Source organism: Oryzias latipes, chromosome 8, assembly GCF_053564925.1.
Source record: "Oryzias latipes strain Hd-rR chromosome 8, Olatipes_Hd-rR_3.1".
NCBI lineage: Eukaryota > Metazoa > Chordata > Actinopteri > Beloniformes > Adrianichthyidae > Oryzias > Oryzias latipes.
Window position 1 is genome coordinate 5,529,152 of NC_136244.1, and position 20,639 is coordinate 5,549,790.

Sequence of the window (20,639 nt, forward strand, 5' to 3'; positions counted from 1 at the left end):
CAAACCAGCACAAGCAAAAGCACCTCCCGCAAAATGTTCTCTGCTAAATGTGTAGCATAATTCATTTAGGAATGTCTAAGTTGACAATTAAAATGGATTATTAGAAATGCTTTTTAATTTTCAGGCAGTCTACTTACTGAAGAGAGAGCTGGGACGCCACTTGTGGCTCTTCCAGGCGCCTGGGATTTGATGGTTGTGGAGCCACTTGTGGCTCTTCCGGGCGCCTGGAGTCTGATGACTGGGAGGCCAGGCTTGATGGGGGGGCTTGATGTTAGTGAGGAATCCCCACAGCTGCCTGTGTTTGATTCTGAAAGACAAAAATCTAGATGTTATTTTTTCATACTCTGGCAAGGATGGTGGATGCAAATGTATTATAACAATCCGGCCTAACCAACACTTGAGCGGGGAAGCAACAGCTGAGCTGCTCATGAAGAGGCTTCTTTGGAGAGCTAATTGTGCCCCATACACTGCACAATCCCGGTCAGTCTCAGGCAGGATTGATCAGAAAGAGAGACAATATCTCCTTTAGAGCAAAAAGCTTATTTAGTTTATTTATTAAGTTTATTCCAGCACACTCAAACAGCCAAAACAGCATGGAGGTTAGTTCAACTTCCAGCCATCTAAACTCAAGGTTTCACCCCAAAACTCTTCACTTCCCATGAGCCTTAGGCGCTGGAGGCGGGGATAACCCCCTGGTCGCTACACTGCCGCCACCTGAGAGGGTTAAGTGTCCCTACAACCCTCACATAACTGCAGAACAGCCCCATCAGCGTGTTACCTTTCAGCCTCAGGCTTCAAACCGCTGTTATTTCCGGTCCGGTCCCGGTCAGGACGCAAACGGTAACTAATGAAGCGGGACACCGTTGCTCTGGAACAGGCTAGAAGCCGTTTATTTCTTTGCTTGGATCAAACTGTTAGTAAAGCACAATGTCTGCAAACACTTCCTCGTTCAAAACTCAGAGAGCACATAAGCTGGCCGAGCAGCACAAATTATTGGAGACCGGCCTAATTTGGGAGGAACAGTTTGCTCACCAGAGTTTTCAAGCTGAAAAAGAAGTACATGTATTTGAATTAGTTTGTAACAAAACACAGAAAAACACGAGTGGGAAGAGACATGGGCAAGTTACAATACTATGGTGTGTTTAGGTAAGAGCTATATTCTCTTTATTTCTACAGTTTCAAAAAAAAAATCTTATTTTGTTTGTCACTAAAACAAAATATGGAATTTGGAACATCAAGTTAAAGTAATAAGGAAAACTGCTGTTTGTTGAAAAAAGAAAAATTATAGACCAACTGTTAACTATGTAATTATTAGTACTAGATTTTAGATTAAAAAAATTGAGAAATCACTTTGTAAATGTATTCTTTACTGGGAGAGTTCATTACCATTTAGTGTAAACTGGTAAATAAAGGATCTGAAGGATGGGATTGTGCAACAACTGTCACTGAGCAGCAGTTATTACTAATAACTGTGTTACGGCTGTGGCTGTATTTGGTGTAGTTTGTTCTCTTTGTACTGTGGTTTGTGTATTTAAATTCAGAGTGGGAATTCTGTGGGTTTTGTGGATTTTTTGGGTTTGTATGTCTGATTATTTTCAGGTGTGCTGGAAAGGGCGTGGCCTCCCATTGGACCAGAGCTGGTGGAGGCAGCCTTCAAAGCACCATGTGGACCTCCAGCCTGTGAGAAGGGAGCCTTGCTGCAACAGTCTCCACTGCAGCTTGGCCCTCTTCTCCATTTTGTTTTTGATTTCACCACCTGTTTAGTTGTGTGTTGCACTTTAGTGTTTTGTATTATTTCTTCTGTGTAGTTTATGGTGTTGTGCCCACTCTGTTTAGTCCTTTGCTTTATAATTTTGTTGAAGTGAAGCTGTAGGGGTGAACTGCCATTTTCTTTAGTACCTGTTTTCTCCTGTTTTTGTTAGTCTAGGGAGGTTAGTGTTTGTCATTGAGTTCCCTTTTTCTTTCATTTACAGGTAAGATTACATGTTTCAGTTAAGTGGGGTTTTGTTTATTTTGGCCTTGGTTCACCCTGAAGCCTTTTTGCTTTACTTGTAGTTGTTGGTGGTTGTTTATTTGTAAATAAATTTGTCATTTTTGTATATTGACATTCGTTTGGTGTTTTAGTTCATGTTAAATTATCAGCCAAATCTTAACTTTTTGTGTTATGCCCCCCTAGGTACCCCTAGGGGGCGTAACACTATGTTTTCAATTTCATAATAAGAATAAAGTGTCTAACAGAACATAAACTAATTTTTTCTACTTCTTGAAACATCGGTGTAATCTTTTTCTCTTGAAGCTACAGAAATATCATTGAAGTATTGATTTCTAAACAGCTGCTTGTGAATAAGAAACAAAGGAGCGCTTTGTTTAAGTCCTGGGAGTTTTTCTGCTCTCAGAAAGAGATGCTGATAATTGTAAAAAGGGCTTGATTCCAACAGATTATTTATTGTTGTCAGTCCATAATGAAACCGAGCCAGAAGAAACTTCCCAAAACTTCCCAGAACAGCCCACACTTAGCCTGAACTGCTATGACGTCATGTGGTCTCACATTTGGCACAGTCCCACCCACTCAGGTCCTCCCACATGCAGCAGAAATGCAGCACTGACCAGATACTCACCTGTGTTTGTTTGAGTTTATGGGATGCTGTTGACATTTTTACTCACAGACCAAGTAGAGAATCAATGACATTTGATCAGTGAATTCCAACAAACATTCCACAACACTGTTTTTTTTAAAGAAACCACTGAACATTTAGTTTAAAATAATTACTGTTTTTACTGTAACCATGCTTGTTTTTATTGTCTTATAAATAAACGCATTTTATTGACAGACATTAATCATAAATAACATATTCAAACTAAATCTACACTTTATCCATTTTTTTTTTACATCTTTAAGTGGTGATTTTTGCATCAGGGAATCTAACATTTATTAATTTCTTAAGTTCTAATATGTTAAATCTATCAAAAATGAAATCAGATTAAACTACTAATTGAAATAATTAAAGGTATTAATATCATAAAAAGAACTTTTCTCTGTCAAATAAAAATAATTCTGTGATTCGTGCGCCCTCTGCAGGACATTTACACCAATTGCTTCCTTTAGTGGAAACCACGTGATTAGGGTCCCACACATGCTTCCTTTGGCAGCTGGCATGGTTTCTATTCACTAATGTCTGTTTATTTTTCTCAATAATTATCCTTTTTCCATTTTTAAAATGTCAGGCAAACAGGAACTAAAAATTAACACAAAGTTTGCTCAGAAATATGACAAATACAGACAGAAAGAAGAGCTGCAGAAACGTGTCTACGAGCTAGTTTACATGCTAACAACCCAGCGATGAAAAGTAGCTTTAAGTTGTTTTTCAGGCTGCTGCCGCTTCAGAAAGACATCTTTTTGTTTTGTATTTTACGGTTAAGGACCGATTTGGGGACAGAAACGACGGGAGAGACTCGGACTCTTCGGGGTCCAGCTCAGACGACAGTGAAGTGGTTAGCACATGAGGTCTTCTAGACTATCTGAGTTAAAACGCACTGACTGAGCTAAAGTTGTGTCCCGCAGGAGCTGGATCCCACCGTCGAGAGGGACTTCTACAGGATCCTGTCGCTGCTGAAGAAAAAATACCCGAAGATCTACGAGAAAGACACCAAGTTCTACTCTGAAGGTGGTTGTTTACATGTTTGCAGCAGCTAGCTTCTCGTGGCTTTTCTGCCCCTTCGTGAAACGTCCTTCAAGGACTATGAGCGGGCAGTCATCCTGGAGAAGGAGGGGTGAGGTCCTGTTCAAGAAACAGCATCTTTTCATTAAAATAACACTACAGAAACCTTTAGTCTGATTGTAAACATGAAGTACTGCACACAACTCTGCAGTGTTGGGATTTTAATAGTGAAACGTAAATAATGTTTCTATACACAAAATTAAATGTAAATGGTAAATGTCGTATACTTGTACAGCGCTTTTCTACCTTCCTCGAAGGCCTAAAGCGCTTTACAGTCACACACACATTCACACACTGGTGGCGGCTCCGCTGGCGAACACTGGCGCCAACCTTCCACCAGAGGCAAGGTGGGGTTCAGTGTTTTGCCCAAGGACAGGCAAGGTGGGAATTGAACCTGCAATCTTCCGCCCTACCCCTGCATCACTTTGTAAATGTATTCTTTACTGGGAGAGTTCATTACCATTTAGTGTAAACTGGTAAATAAAGGATCTGAAGGATGGGATTGTGCAACAACTGTCACTGAGCAGCAGTTAATAACAGACCATCTTCCACAACAGGAAGTGTGTGTATCTTGTAGGGAAGGCAAAAAAAAAAAACACCCACAGACACACATGAGACCATGCTGCAAGTTAGCTTAAGTCTTGCTAACACTAACACACTTCTGAATGCTGCATTTACCCTTAACAACATTTTTCACACAATTGGCAAAAACAAAAAAGGTGTGAGAAGAGTTTTAAGTTATGAACATTGTTTTTCTATGTTTTAAACTTTAAACTCTCTTTTCAGTCAAACTAGTGCGAGTAACGTCTACGGCTTACCTACTCTCTGAAGTTCTCATGGGGGACTGAGGAGAATGCCGCGAAAGAACAGGAAGTAAGCGAACCATCAAAATAAAAGTCTCCGCTTAAAACATTCGCATGCAAATAACAAATTAAAGATAAAAAAGCAATTTTGGTGAAATCAACACAACAAACATCACATGGCCTACACTAAGGACTTTTTGATCGATGCAGTTGGACACAGTGACATGACGGAATGTTAAATAAATACTTATCCATTTTTTTCCTGACTGTTGTGGTGAAGCTGAACTGTACACTAAAAAAAAGTGATTCTGGCCTCTAGTAAATGCTTCAAATATCTTTTTAGTTCATTTTAATTATTTTAATCACATTTTTTGGTTATGCCTAATTATTTTAAGTAAGTCAAACATATTTTTTATTTTTGAAACTGTGGAATGACGAGTGGCAATAGTTCGGTGGTTAGCAGCAGACACTTTTTATTAACACTCTCCAGGCACGCACATCCAACTCGACTCCCCTAGATCGCACTGTCGTAAATCGCACTGTCGCACAGTGTCGTGAACAAGCAATTCTGAGCTGCATCATTCATTACATGACAGAAACAACGTTTATTAAATTGGTAAATATAACTTAAAAAAATTATGTTCATCCAACTTTCAATGACGTCATCTAAGTTGCGCATGCGCACACCATGCACCCGCCATTTTAAGATCAGAAGCGCGTGCCTTAGTATCACTGCAGACAGAAGAGGGAGCGGGTTGATCGAAGTTGCCTGGGTTTGGTAGGTAACGTTTTCAACCCTTTTTTTTTGTCTTTTTACTTGACTTCAATCTTTTAAAATTGTTTGACATTGGTCCACAAAGTTACTTGCCTTAGCAATGCCTCATGGTTTTGTTTTAGCCAGCAAATTAGTCATTTTGCATCATGCTTGAGTATAGCTAAGCTAGCTTGTTTTTCAGACTAATCCGTAGAGCAGAGCTAGATGCCGCGTTTTTGACACTATAGTGATACTTTATCACCGCAAATGTAAAGGCAGGTCTCTTATAGCAGTAGGGCGGTTGACCGGGGCACAATCTGCCCCCCCCCCTCCCCTGATATAATTACGCTCTCTGTAGAAAAACGCTGGGTCTTGGTTGTCCTGTGTTTCATTGGGAAGGACCAAGACAATCTTGAAGCGATTACTTCAGTCCTCTTTCACTGCATCTCGGCTGACATCCTGAGAAGAAAAAAACTGTAATTAGAAATAATTAAGAATAGATTCCAAGAAAAACAAACGGCCAAGAGAGTAAAAAATGTTAAAAGTATACTTAATTTAGTTTCATTTAAACAATATTCATATGACAATGTTTTTTTTTTTTCATGTCACACAACATTGTTCACAGGGGCTGACCCTGAGACAAAAACTTGTTTTGGGGCCATGCACGCCAAGAGTCAACACCCACAACCGTGGCCTGGGCACATAGTGGTGCAGAGCCCTCCAGTCACCAGGCTGGAGCTGTCAATGGGACAGCAACTGTGATGGTAAACCAGAACTATTCCCAGTGTGAAAGGAAAAACACTGGAGCCAAAAAAAAAACGAAAAAAAAAACTGAGGGATCAAATCAGGGGGTAAAAAAGGTATAACTGAAATAGAATTATGCTCCTAAAATAACAGTAATAATTCATCAACAGCTAAAGATAAATTAAAAAGGGTAAGAGAATAAAATGCATAAGAAATCAGTTAAAAACTTAATAGAAAAAATATGCACCTATTTTCTCTTTAAAAAAATCACGTGTAAAGAATATTTTACCTTCAATAAAATATCACAAGTAAAAACCATATTACAAGGCTAGTCAATCATTGAAATATGGTCATGATGATCATAAGATACCTCATACTCTTTGATCATCTTCACTTCTCCACGTCCATCTCATGTTGTGGCACCTGAAACATACCAATTAAAAATTAAAAATGAAACCAAACGACCACCCAACCAAATCTTGTGACAAATTGAACCTAATCATTTGGTCTTACGTTGTCAGCTGGGGGTGGGGGTCCAGATTAGCAGTCAGAATGTGCCATGCTCTTGAAAAACAAAGGTTGTTTTTCAACTCCTTATTAACTCATGGATGTAGATTGATATTTATTTATTTTTTATTACATATATTACAAATGATGTGAACAGTTTTTTGTAATATTACCTGTATGGCCAGGTGTCCTGTAGTTGTACAAAGTAGTTGCTTATGGGCATTCAAAGTCTGATGCGCCTTCGGTTCTGACTTCCTGTTAGACTCTAAAAGGAGAACAGAAATATGACAAGCGGCAAAGACTCTCTTAACATGCATATTACTATTGCGCCATGGTCAAAAAACCGAAAGTTACTTGAGCGACGCTGACCCTAACTAACAAATTTATTTGAGAAATTTTAAATAATTCATATTATCCTTCCCCGTTAAAAAGAAAATGTATTTTGCAGAATTACAGCACCACAGAAGCTAGAAGGATACGAACATTCTGTCATATCCTATCCCTCACAAAGCTAAAGAAGTGACCTTTAAAATATTGAATGATATTTACCCTTCCAATCATTTTCTACATACCTGCTTTAACTGGTATAGAGATCTTTGTGTCTTTTGTGGAATTAATGTAGAAACTGTGGAACATATTTTCTTTGAATGTTTGCATGAAAAAAAACCTTTTGGTCTTTCTTTGATAATTGACTCAAATAAAAATAAAAAATCATCATTAACCCTTTAAATTGGATTACAATTAAAATTCGATAACAATTTATTGAGAAAAATGTGGATTTTCTGGTTAATGTACTCATTATAATTTCTAAACATTTTATACATACTTGTACATTCTTAAAGGTGAAACATCACATTAATGCATTATTGGACCGTCTCAAATTATTCTTTAAATCTATACATAACATGAATCATAAGAATGGCCAAACATTGTGCAATTTATTTGATCTATTTAAGCTTGTGTATTAATAGCCACTTATTTTTACTTATATTTTTTTATTTATTATTTTTTTTGTATATTTGTTTTCGTGTCTACCTTTATCTTATCATTTTGTTGTTGTCATTGAAAGACACGCCGTGATTGTTTATTGAATTTTTGCTTCAACAATAAAAAAAATACTCCTTAGTTAACAAAGTCACTGCACACAAGTAACAACTGTAGAACATTAACAGTTTGAACCGTTAGGAACCTTAGATCTCGTGCACGCGCGCGCGCTCACACACACATACACACACACAGTTTAGTTTACTCACGGTACCGGAACCCCAAAATCAAAAAAAGAAAAAACGTTGCAGGCCTGTTGTTTCTCTTGCAAAACATTGAGTGCGTTGAAATAATCCAGTCGGATCATCCAGGGAGAACAGAAAAAGCGACTACTTCGCCTCAATGTCATCCATCGTGATGCACACTAGGCTAGCTTACGGTGGCCCTGAAGTGCAAATCACATCAACCAATCACTCAACACAAAAGCATTCATTTAAAAAAAGAAAAACAAAATAAACATTGTAGAAATCAACACAAAAGTTTCAGAAACCAAAATGTAAAAAAAAAAAAAAACACAATTCCAGGCAGAAACAATAAAACATATTGAGAAGAAAATGTTTCAGACAAAAAAAAGTAGTTTCCAGAATTCATAAATAAAATGTTTAATTAAGAAACCCAAAAAGATGAGCACTATCACAGATTGGATGATGACGTTTGCACACCTTTCAACAGGAAGTTATCTGGCATGGCAATATCTTTTGTCAGAAGGTACATTTTACAGCTTCGGGCCACGGTCACTGCAAAAGTTCAGTGATTAGTAAAGCTTTCCCTCTTTTTCAAAAGTCATCATCCAATCAATGATGTCAATATTTCATTTCATTTTTTGTTAGTTGGTTTGGGTTTCTGGAAAAGACTGCAAATGTTTTAATTGTTTGTTTGTTTTAATTTCTGAAAGGTCATGTTTTTGTATTATTTGCTGCAGTCTCTCTGAGGTCCACTGGCCGGTGTGTTTAGCGCTTTGTGATGAGGTGTGAAGAATCCCTGATGGCGTTCTGCTCTGAATGCACACCTTTGAGGAGTGGTGTTATGGATGGAGATGATTTCCTCCACCACACACCTCACCATCACACATAGAGCTGGTTAGGATGCTTGTCTGTATGTGGTGAGAGCTGGAGGAGGCAGATACAGCTGCTGCTGCAACGTCTTAACAGAGTTTCAGTGATGTTCACTCCCTCCGTGAAGCTCCTCAGCAGCCTTGTGGATGTAAAGAGGAGCAGGGTTGTTTTCCCAGCTCCTTAATGCCTAAATACTAAATGGTGTCTTTACAACAATCAATTTATTATTTGTATAGCACTTATAAAAGCAGAGGCAACCAAAGGACTTAACATAAAATCAGAAACAATATGATACAATAAAGAAACAACAGTAATAAGAATAATAAAATTAAGAAGCTGGCGCCCTAAATCCGCTCACTGGAGTTTAAAGGCTGAGTAAAACGATGAGTTTCTAAAAGTGTCTGTCAGTCAGTCCAGTTTTTCTCAGTCGACCGGATGGTCGTCGTCGCTCATGCAGCTTGTCCCAGTTCTGTGATGAAGGAGGCGGTTGTTATTCTTCAAGGTGAACAGAGGTCAATGCACAGTTCTGAGAATGATGAACCGGGTGGGTTTATCTGTCAGATTGCGATGATGGGAGTGATGAGGCCTCCTGCCCTCTCATCACCTGCAGCTCTGCATCCTTCCAGTGCAACAACAGCATCTGCATCCCTCGCCAGTCTGCCTGTGACGGTTACGACTGCCTTGATGGCTCAGACGAGTGGCCCCAGAGCTGCCACGCCGAAGCCCCCGTGACGCTCGCCTCTCATCAGTGCCACTCGATGGAGTTCCACTGTGGCAGCGGAGAGTGCATCCACGGCAGCTGGAAGTGTGATGGAGATGCTGACTGCTTGGATGGATCTGATGAAGCTGGCTGCAGTGAGTTTGTGGTTCCAAACGTCATGTCCTGCATTTCTTCACTGCCCCTTTACTTACTACAGTCGCTTTGCCCTTAGCTCGCTCCACCTGCTGTCCAGATGAGTTTGAATGTGGCGACGGAACCTGCATCCACGGCAGTCGCCAGTGCAACCAGCAGTACGACTGCAGAGACACGACTGACGAATCCGGCTGTGTCAACGGTAAGAGGACCCTCCCACGCTCCATAGTCCCACTGAAAAGCTGTACCTTTTTCACTCATCATTTCATTTGGCTTGCACAGTGACCCGCTGTGAGGGCCCGGACAAGTTCAAGTGCCGCAGTGGGGAGTGCATAACCATGGAGAGAGTGTGTGACAGCAAACGGGACTGCAGGGATTGGTCAGATGAGCCTCTTCGGGAATGTGGTGGGTGCAGCTTTTCACAACTTTCTGGTTAATTACTAGTTTATGCATTTACCTCGGGTCCTGCGTGTCCTTAGAGTTGTAATTATGTCCTCATAAAAAGGTCTCTTCTTTTGCTTTGCAGGCTCCAACGAATGTCTTTACAACAATGGCGGCTGCTCTCACATTTGCAATGACCTGAAAATCGGCCATGAGTGCTTGTGTCCCACTGGATATAGCCTCAGAGACAAAAGACGGTGCGAAGGTGAGCCCATGCCCTGGCGTCTGCTTTATGTCGTCATTTTAAAATGAACTTTACTCATTTTTGAAATAATGTACAAATCTTTAGTTACTCTGCTGTTAACCGTCAATCCCTCAGTGTTCTTTCTCATTAACAGTTAACTCACAACTGAGCTGAAGTGACAAGAAATACATTTTTAAAAATGTCTCCCTTCATCAGATATTGATGAGTGCGCCAGTCCAGACACCTGCAGCCAGACCTGCATTAACACGATGGGCAGCTACAAATGTGAATGTGAGGAGGGTTACCAGGTTGACCCAGTAACCAAAGCGTGCAAATCTATTGGTAAGCATCCGGACTCTGCCCTTTTATTCTGCTAACTTTAACAGAAAAATATCAAGTAAATTGCTTTTACACAGAAATGGAGAAAGAGTCAGGGATGTTATTAGCGTGAGAAAAATGTGTTATAATTCACACGTTTGTGCCTGATCTAATCTACTTTTGGCACTTTTAAAGTTCAATTTTGGCCCTGGTCGACAAACACAGCAAGTCCGTTTGATACAAAAGGATCCATTTGATTGATTTGTAGTCAATATCAATAAACACTGTTTGCTCCACTGAAAATTACTTATTGACCGTAGCAGGTGAATTAGTCCCTTTTTTGGTTCGATATTATGTCAATGATCACTACAGATGAGGATCAACATCTTATATTTTAATGTTTTTTTTTTTTTTTTACTAAACCCCTTGAAGTTAGTTAGCATAGTCCGCTACAACAGATGTGTTATTCACATTTTCAACATTTTAGGTAGCAACAAAAATATCAAATTCAGAGTTTGAGTAACTTCATCCCTCTAATGTCCAAGATTTGAGCCCTTTGGAATGTTTCTCTTTAGTTATTGTCAAAGGTCAAAGTTCATATCAAAATGACTCTTGTACTTGGTAATTTGTAATAAATCAAATCACGAGTCGGTCATCAAAACTCTTAACTGTAAATGAGAACTGGAGCGAGCGAGTGTGACGTCCCCCAAAGAATGTGCTTTAACGAAGTGAAGTCAATTCAGTCACTATTTATTTATGATATGTGTATGGTTCCAGTGTTAAGTCCTCAGTTTTGACGCTCCTGCAGCTCTCTTCGTTATCCAACGATCCAATAAAAATCCACAGTTCAAAAGTAAAAGAGAAAAATCTTTAATTCCTTTTCTTCAGGTTGAAAAATGAACAATAATCCACAGTGAACTTAAGGGAAAAACTGAATAAATATAAAGAAAATATGCAAATTAACGAGAAGAACTTAGCGAGGTCAAAAAACTGTTGGACTCCATTCCAAAATTGAGACTGACATGCATCTGCTGCATGATCACCAGTGAACCCCGGAGTGAACCCCCCCCATTATTGCAGTTAACAGGTGTGTTTATAACATTTGAGTGTGAGGCCCCGCCCCTTTGAGATTTGTATTTTCTGTACCTTACCGTAATGATAAACCTCCAGTAGCTTGTTGCTTTATGATGTCTCATGGTTTTACCCCCCTCCCCCCTCCTATGATCACCCTCCTATCCCCCTCTTTCTAACATCCCTCACTCTTCTTCCCTTCTTTCCTTTTCCGGTCCAACACAAAAGAATGTCAAAAATAATTAAAATGAATAAAGTCTGGCCTCGATTACAAAAGGTATTTATTCAGACATACCTCTGGTTTATCAGATGATTCATAACCCCTGTTGTAAAAGTAAAATATGTCCAACACAAGAGGCCTTCAGCTCTCATCTGTCTGCCCAGCTGTTGGACAGGACGAGTTTAAAGAAAAAAAAAATAGTGAGCTTTTTGGAAGTCCACACCCCTACCGTTTGAAAAGGGCTACACAAACTCTCTCTATCAAATGTGTTGAATTTTGGGCATGGAGGCTAGCAGGCACCACATATTTTTATTGAGCCATTTAATGTTTTTTTACTTTTAGTTTAGTTTATTACTTGAATAACTTGCAATACGGAAAAAATAGCATGAAAAAAGAACATAGGGTGATCAAGAACATGTTAAAAAAGGTAGCAGAGCAAGAAGGGTTATTCTGACCAATAGAATGACTGAGTGACAGCTGTTTATTTCTCTATAGAAGTACTTCCTGTTTGGAACATCGGGAGGAGGGGTCACCTAGTCCAGTTCTCATATAGTCACTGATCCATACCCAGTCTTATGATTGTTGTAATACAGTTTTTTTGCATATCTTTGAACCAGAAACATGGAGGTATGATAGCACAAAACCATCCAATCCTAAGGACCTGATGCACTCCTGTGATGTCTGCTGATTGTTACAGAAAATATGGGTTTTGAGTCTGAAATGGACTGCTTCATGTGGAGATTACTTTTTGCACACAACCAGGTTCTCTGTGCTCAAAATTGAGGGTCAAATCTGGTTCTTACCCTTTAATACCAGAGCTGTCACAGGCGACAGGAAAATAAACCCACGCTCTTTGACCTATCGTGGCTCTTCAACCGTTTACGCAATTAATGTAATTCTAACAGATTCTGTTCAGCACAGAGAGAAGCGAGGCGTGCCTCTCTCTGTGCTATTTTCAGCTGATTAACGTTGATTGCGTAAACTCTTCACTAATGCTCCACATATCAGTGCAGAGATGCTTTTCTGCGCTGGAATTACGTTACTATGCAAACAGTAGAACTACTGTTTGCATAGTAACGTTCAATTAAAAGAACGTCTACAGTTTTGTATAAGCTCAGGTGTTAAACGGTTAAAAAGCCCAAAGCCACAATTTCCAGCACCAGTTATTCCACAAGGAACTGTAGTTTACAAATTTCCACCCAGTTTACTGTCTAGTTGCAAGTTTTAAGACACAAGTCTTAGCTGTTTTATACTTTGTCAGTTGTGTTGACCAAAGCTAAACTCACCAACCCTTTTTGATTTCATATGATTACTTTGATACTTTTTTCCAGAAATATTCTAATTGATGCTATTTGTGAAACCGTCCCACCTCTGTTCTGTGATTTTGCAGGTACAATAGCCTACCTCTTCTTCACCAATCGTCATGAAGTGAGAAAGATGACTCTTGACAAAAGCGAGTACACTCGAGTAATTCCCCGCCTAAAGAATGTGGTGGCGCTGGACATTGACGTAGCCACTAAAGAGATCTACTGGTCAGACATTTCTCTGAAGAAAATCTACAGGTGAGTCTGACTAAAACCAGAACGGAAAGGATGTTGGTTTCATTCCCTGACGTTTGACACCATTTTGGATGTTTCACGCAGAACAAACATAGACTCAGCTGACGACTCGACTCAGCACCAAACCATCATCGACAGCGACGTTGATGCCCCTGAAGGAATCGCCTACGACTGGGTCCATAAAAACCTCTATTGGACTGACAGTATTCGTAGCACTATCTCTGTGGCAACCGCTGATGGCAGCCATCGCAAAACTCTCTTCCACCAAGGCTTGTCGAAGCCTCGGGCGATAGTGGTCGACCCCCATAGCAAGTGAGATGATGGTTTCATTTACATGTGTTTCTCATGGTTCAAACTTTTGGTTTTACTGCCATTTTTCAACATTTCACAGCTTTCTTTACTGGACTGATTGGGGAAATCCGGCTAAGATCGAGAAGGGAGGTCTCAATGGTGTGTTTGTACTTCTTCATGATGCTCTCTGTGCTTTAAATGGACCTCTGAGACTATCACAGAGCAGGTGCATTGATATGGAGACTTGAATAGGTGGATTCTATTTATCCTCATTGGTCATTTAGGTCAAACATTGGATCATTCAGAGATCCTCACTGAACACCTGGAGAGACTTTGCTGCACTGAATGTAAAAGGAGCTAAATTATTTTGCCCAATATTTAATTTTTTTATTTGTTAAACAAGTTTTAAATATCCAATAAATTTTATTACACTTCATAATTGTGTCCCACTTGATGTTGATTCTTCACAAAAAATGTCAGCTTTATATTTTTGTGTTTGAAGCCTGAAATGTGGCAAAAGGTTGCAAAGTTCAAGGGGGCCAAATACTTTTGCTGGCACTGTACATGATCTCCTCCTCAGCAGACAGTTAGTCCTTCACGTCCTCACTCCATTAATGCCTCTGTGCTGCCTAAGAATTAAAGAGGAAAACACATAAGTGCTACAAGCCCTGGACATCCATACAAATTACAAAGAGAAAACTTCCTGGCTTTGCTGGGCTATACCTTCCAGAAGCAGGGAGGAGATGCTCTCAAACAACATTTCAAGGACCCCCAGCACTGCTGGACTTCACCAATCACAGTATGGTCAGCAGCATGACATCATAAAGCCTTTTTTTTTATTATGGCACCAAAATCTGCAATTCATCACACGTATGTTGATGAAACAGCTGGTACTTGTTTTCCTGAGGCTCAGATAAAGTCCTTCAATGTCCTTCAAGGTCATTATGATTGATCCTTGTGGGAACAGATCCCTTTATCTACAATGCTGCTCATTTCTTTACCTGGGAGTATCATTTTGGTAATGTCTGGTCCAACTTTTCTGGCTTCCGCTTGTTCCAATCAACGGCCTGAACGGTGAGAATGTCTGTGCTAAATGCAAGGATCAAAATGGATTAAATGAGCAAAAAAACTAAACAAAAAGATGCATCATCTATAAGTATTTACCAGCTTTTGACACACTTGTACTCGGAACATGTGTCTGCTGAAGAGAGGAAGCTGTTCACTTGGTTCAGTCCCTTTCCCTACTGTTGTCCCTTCTTGATGACATCCTCATGTGGCAGACAGGGCTGTGGGTGGTAGTTTGTCCCTCATGGTGTTCCATAGGTTAATATTCATGGCCAGCACCTGTCTGTTGAGCTGTGATTGGCTCACAAGGCTGATAAATAGCAGCTGTGGGAGTTCCATCTGGATTCTGGTTTCCTGGTTTGGCCTTGGTGGGTGAGCTTGACATGTGGACCTTTATACTAAAGCTTTTAATCATTTGAGTCCTTTTACTAGGGATGGGAATAGAAGCCCCATGAAGCTCTCATGGGGCTTCGTGTAAATGTGCCAGAAAAATGAATGAAGCATTTGGGGCTTCGAAACCACACAGAACAGCGGCAACTGGTGGCAGACAGGACGTATATCATCTACTCCACTAAGTTCCTTGCCCTTGTAACACTTCAGTGTGGAAATAAAACAAAGACAATGTTTGAAGATTTGTGAGAAGTGCTTGTGTTACATTGTGAATGCTATGTATAAAGTGAGAATGAGTGATTGTGAACCAGGGTCTAACATGAATGGGTGGGATACATGTTATAGATTTTTATTTAAAAACAGAATTTTCTCCACTGTGCTGGGCTTCAGCCTGTTTCGTCTTTGGCTGACGATTTCGCCAGCCTTGGAGAACATCCTCTCACAAGGCACAGATGAAGCTGGTGTGCATAAAATCTTCATTGCCAGCTTGTAGAGATGTGGGTATAAAACCTTGTGGGTAACCCAGTATCTCAGTGGGTCCTGAGTCCTTGGGATGTGAGGTTCCTTTAAGTACCTAGAAGGACATTAATAGCCTATTGTCATGCACCAGTCTAAAATGAGCAGAAGTTATGATGAGGATTCTAATCTTTACTGTACCTCTGAACCTCCACTGTTGCACTGGCAGTTGTGCTGGTCACCTGCTGTTGAACCCCCACATGCCTGTCCAGCAGGGCCCAGAGACCATCTTCCTGCTGACTTGAAGGACCTTCTCTAGGTGGCGACTGTGGCTGTGCCTCTGGAAGTAGCACCTGCATTGTTGCAGCACACTCTTTAGTGAGTCGCTCTATGGCCGTGTGGGCAGAGCCTTGGCTGCAGAACCCCAGCTCTTTAAACCTTGGGTCCAACAAGGTTGCCATTGACAGAGCAGTGACCTTCTCCAGAGCTGAAAACCTCTCATGGAGATTGTTCTTCAAGTTAGTGGCCAGTTTTTCACCAAGTGGGTGTGTGATCTGACCACACCTGCTTGAGATGTAATGTTTCAGCATTTTGACCATGGGAATGACTTTGGATGCTGACACTCGTTTTTCTGTCGAAAGCTCAACTGTGGCCTCTTGAAACGGTGAAAGAACGCTCAAGCAGTGGTGTATGGCCTGGTAGTCCTCTGAGGTGAGTGGAGGAAGGTCTGTATGGAGGGTGGCCAGAGCTGCCCCCAGTGGCTCTCTCTCCTTAAACAGCCTTTCCAACATATTAAATGTGCTGTTCCATCTCGTTTCCACCTAAGATAAGACAGCAAGCACGTTTTAAAGGAGAGAAGAAAGTAACACAATAAACAACTGCAAAAACATGTAAAATCTTAGATAAAAAAAAAAAAGAAAATGTTTCACCTCTTGTATTAATTTGTGCTCTGGCCTGGCCAGCTGTCGCTGCATCTCTGACAGCTTCTCCTTCGCTGTGGTGCTGGATTTAAAAAGACAGACAATCCTACGCCCCTTACTTCGGATATCCTCTAGTTCAGGGGTTTGGGCGAGGGACTTTTTCACCACCAAATTAAGCATATGTGCAAAACACATTATGTGCCGAAGCAGTAATATATTAGCACATGCAACCATGTTGGGAGCACAGTCTGTAACCAGGCCTGTCACCTGGAAGAAAGATTACATGTTCACAAATCATGTATATTAGGTAGTGGGAGGCCATATTGATGAATGATCTTGTACTTTATTGATCTGGCTCGCACCTTCCCTTTAATTCCCCATTCTTCCATGAGAAGATTTTTGGCCTCAGCCAAGTGAGCTGCAGTGTGGGTTTGGGGAAACTTCAGAACCCCCAATACCACAGAGGCCAGCTCCACCTAGAATGAACAAAATCAAACTGAGATACATAAACCAAAGCATTGCACAAAGCAGGGGATACCTACCTCCTCGGTGATAAAATGACATGTTACAGCCAAGTAAGCGTCCATGTTAATGGATGTCCACATGTCTGCTGTAAGGCTGACAGCAGAGGCCCTGCTAACCACATCTAAGGCCTTCTCCTTTTTGGCTTTGTACTTCTCCTCCACCATTGTTTTTGTAGGATGGGTCCAAAAGGTTGACAAAAGCCTAATAGTGACAAAAAAATACAGCTTATTATGTACACAAAAACATAAATAATGTAAATGCTATATAATATTAGCCACCTTACCTTGAAGCCTTTGTCTTCAACAATTGAAAATGGTTGTGCATCCATTACAATCATATCCACCAATGCAGAATCAAGTTCTTGCTTTCTTGACACTGCAAAATATACATATGAAGATAAAAAAAAAGAATTACTTGTAGAAGCTGAGCCTCAAACCCACAACCTCAGCATTCACATGTCACTGATCTTTCCACTGAGCTGTCCGTTTTAGTTCTTATTTAGAGTGCCATTAGTTGGATATATTCTTATTACCAATATGAGGTGGATTGAAGGCTTGATTTGCAGACTGCGGAGTTTCAACATGAGGAACGGAGCGGAGATGTCGCATCATGGAGGATGTACTGTCATTAAATGCAAATTCATATTTGCAAATCAAACATTGCACCTAAAAAAGAAATGGAAAGAATAAAAATGATTCCTTTCAACTGACAGACATACCTATAAAACTGACATAATCAGCAATGGCTACTAATAAAATAACGTTAATAGTGTATTACCTTATTTGGAGAAATCAAGTTGAAATGATCCCAAGCCACAGAACGTTTTTTACCGGGTGCCATGATGTTGATTCTTACGATACACGGGAAACAACAGAACTGGTCGGGAAACGTTGTTTGGGATTCATCTGTATTTATAGACAACAGCGCGCCCTTCTGATCAAACACACCTGAGATCTGAAACCTGGTTCAGGTGAATGATGCATTTGGCGCGTCATACGTCATCAATCACTTGATCTGCGCTGGTTGACACACGCTTCGAAACATTGTGCCGAAACACTCTGTTTCATGACGGTGAACCGCGCGCCGAAGCCCAATGTCAAACGGGCCATCCCTACTCACTGGGGTTCATCTAATTGTGTAAGAAAAATGAACCACCCATTCAGGGCTTTGAAACCACACAGAACAGCGGCATCTGGTGGCGGACTGGATGTATATCGACATATGTTTCAACAAAGCTCCTTGTAACACTTCAATGTGGAAATAATGATGAAAAAATGTAAAACAGAACAATTTTGTTAATGATGATAAAAAAAATGTAAAACAACACAAAGTGTGACGCTTTCTGTGAGAAGTGCTTGACACAGCAAAATACATATCACTTGAAGAAAAAAATGCATGCAAAAAGGATTTGTACAGTGCCAGACTCAAACCTAGAACCTTTTGATATAAATGCCATTAAGTATTCCACTAAGCTATCTCTAATCACAAGAAAATGAGATGCCTTTTTTATAAACAACGTTCATGATGTAGTGTTTTATTAGGAAAGGCCGAGTTGAAATGATCCTGAGCCACAGAACGTTTTTAATAGGAGCCATGGTAAAGTGCAATGAACTGAAGCTGATTCCAATACAGGGGAAACGATGGAACTGGCCGGGAAACGTTCAGGATTCATTTTGCATTTCTAGAGAATAGCGCGCCCAACTATTCAAAACAATAGTGAGATCTGAAGGGTATGGAAGCAAATGTGTAGCATTAATAAAAAGAAAAGTCAAAACCAGAAATGCTTTTTCATTTTCAAAATGAAGCTGCATTTTCTGACTCAAAATTAAAACGAAAAAGCAATCCACCAAAATGCTTTTTCATTTCCTTCCTCAACACTGCTTATTCTGTCACTTTATTAAAAATAAAATGAAAATGGTATTTGACGTTTCATTTTCAAAATGTTCTCTGATAAATGTGTAGCATAATTCATTTAGAAATGTCTAATTTGACAATTACAATGAGTCAGAAAATGCAGCTTCATTTTGAAAATGAAAAAGCATTTTTGGTTTTGACTTTTCTTTTTATTTATGCTACACAATCGCTTCCATAGAAGCGTGGTTTGACCAAACGAAGCATTTGGCGCATCATACGTCATCAACCATGTGATCTGCACTAGTTGACACACGCCCCGAAACATTGTGCCGAAACACTCTGTTTCGTGAAGGTGAAACGCGCTGAAGCACCGTGTCAAACGGGCCATCCCTACCTTTTACTAAAGTTTTTAAGAATTTAAGTTTGCAACATTTTAAATACTATTTATATTATACGGGCGACAGTGGCTCAGGTGGTTGAGCGAGTCGTCCAATGATCGAAGGGTTGGCGGTTCAATCCCCGCTCCCAACAGCCAAAATGTTGTTGTGTCCTTGGGCAAAACACTTCACCCTCCTTGGCTCCAGTGTGGCTCCACTGGCGTGTGTATGTGCGTGAATGATCCTGGTGATGGTCAGAGGGGCCATAGGCGCGAAATGGCAGCCACGCCTCTGTCAGTCTGCCCCAGGGCAGCTGTGGCTACATCAGTAGCTACCATCACCAAGTATGAATGAGGAGTGAATGGACACAATGTAAGCGCTTTGAGTGTCTTGAAAAGCACAGATAAATCCAATCCATTATTATTATTATTAACAGGTGGGGGCATTAGAGGTAACATAACGGTTTGTAAACATTTTTCTTATTTTTCTTTTTCCGGCAGAGTTGCCACTGCTGTTTTGCTTAGTCTTTTTAGTCGTTGTTTTTAATGTATTAATCAAGCTTAACCCCCTTGCTTTTATCCATTTTTAAACTATTTTGTGCTCATGGACCTGGCTGGAGGTGGCTGCCTCCTCTCTTTATCCTTACGGTAGCTGGTGGGTGCCATATGTAGTATTGTGTAAGGGGGACCCCTGTTTTCGGCCCATAAATTAGTTGTGTCCTGCTCAGGTTCACCTCTTCTGTTTTGTATTTTTCTTTTAATCACTGTTTGTGTTGTGGTGTGTTTTTGTGTGTATTGGGGCCCTGAGCAGGTACTCCTCAGGGTTGGGATTGGACATCTCCCTTGGCATCGTCTGATTGGCTACCCACCGGTGCAGTGGGGCTGAGGTGATCCTGGAGGCAGCCGCCCTTATGCAGTGCTGTAGTGCGGTCCAACTGTCCGCGTTTATTTTAACTCTCTCTTTTATGGAACTTGTGTCAAGTTTTTAATAAATTGTATATTTTTAACCACTATCAAATCCAGTCTCCATTGGGGTGCAAATGTAAGAGGGCATTCGGTCACACACCTATACAGTGATAATAAAGGCATTCTATTATAGATTCGTTCCTAAAAACTTTTCCTCTAATTTAGTTATCCAAGTAGACCCAATAAAACAAATATCTTATTGTGTGGATCTTCCCCCTTCTTCAGGAGGGCTTTGATGGTCCTCACAGCCCTTTCTGCTTCCCCGTTGCTTTGAGGGTAGTGGGGACTCAAGGCCACATGGCGGAAATCATAATCCTTTGCAAACACTGCAAACTGAGCTGCTGAAAACTCATAAAATTATTATTAAAACTATTATTAAAATTATTATCAAATCATTAAAATAATTAAAAATGACACCCGTATCAAATAAATATTAATATTAAGCTGCAAAAGTGCAAAAACATGTGATCAACTGCAAACATGTGATCAACTATAAAAAAACGTACTTTTTTTTAAATACAAAA

The 20,639-nt window shown here is 40.3% G+C and overlaps 2 protein-coding genes, 1 long non-coding RNA gene and 1 pseudogene across 7 annotated transcripts in view; 2 read left to right on the forward strand and 2 right to left on the reverse strand.

The window, feature by feature from the left end:
- Positions 1-1,114: 1,114 nt before the first annotated feature.
- Positions 1,115-20,639, forward strand: part of LOC105353547 (protein KRI1 homolog) — a 31,264-nt pseudogene continuing 11,739 nt past the window's right edge. The window contains exons 1-4 of the transcript XR_013657607.1: positions 1,115-1,118; positions 1,600-1,680; positions 3,359-3,492; positions 3,563-3,771. The product of XR_013657607.1 is annotated as a protein KRI1 homolog (transcript). The remainder of the gene's footprint in view (positions 1,119-1,599; positions 1,681-3,358; positions 3,493-3,562; positions 3,772-20,639) is intronic.
- On the forward strand, positions 3,762-13,999 carry LOC111947817 (low-density lipoprotein receptor-like). Of its 4 annotated transcripts, none has more exons than XM_078951307.1 (10): positions 5,227-5,300; positions 5,902-6,040; positions 9,253-9,481; positions 9,559-9,681; positions 9,762-9,884; positions 10,006-10,125; positions 10,321-10,446; positions 13,104-13,275; positions 13,357-13,584; positions 13,664-13,999. In XM_078951307.1, the coding sequence occupies exons 2-10, from the start codon at positions 6,038-6,040 to the stop codon at positions 13,809-13,811; spliced, it is 1,272 nt and encodes a 423-aa protein (XP_078807433.1). In that variant the 5' UTR covers positions 5,227-5,300; positions 5,902-6,037; the 3' UTR covers positions 13,812-13,999. The 4 variants fall into 4 exon arrangements, with proteins under 4 accessions (XP_023813800.1, XP_023813801.1, XP_078807433.1 ...); XM_078951308.1 differs by having other exon boundaries at positions 5,256-5,300; positions 9,237-9,481; XM_023958032.2 differs by having other exon boundaries at positions 3,762-6,040.
- Positions 6,283-6,834, reverse strand: LOC110015518 (uncharacterized). Its single transcript, XR_002873772.2, has 3 exons — positions 6,701-6,834; positions 6,534-6,584; positions 6,283-6,443 (listed from the first exon to the last, which is right to left on the reverse strand). It is a non-coding gene; the product is annotated as an uncharacterized LOC110015518 (long non-coding RNA).
- On the reverse strand, positions 15,352-20,556 carry LOC111947826 (E3 SUMO-protein ligase ZBED1-like). Its single transcript, XM_078951255.1, has 7 exons — positions 17,452-20,556; positions 17,203-17,294; positions 16,937-17,120; positions 16,757-16,870; positions 16,404-16,661; positions 15,676-16,295; positions 15,352-15,592 (listed from the first exon to the last, which is right to left on the reverse strand). The coding sequence occupies exons 2-7, from the start codon at positions 17,241-17,243 to the stop codon at positions 15,358-15,360; spliced, it is 1,452 nt and encodes a 483-aa protein (XP_078807381.1). The 5' UTR covers positions 17,244-17,294; positions 17,452-20,556; the 3' UTR covers positions 15,352-15,357.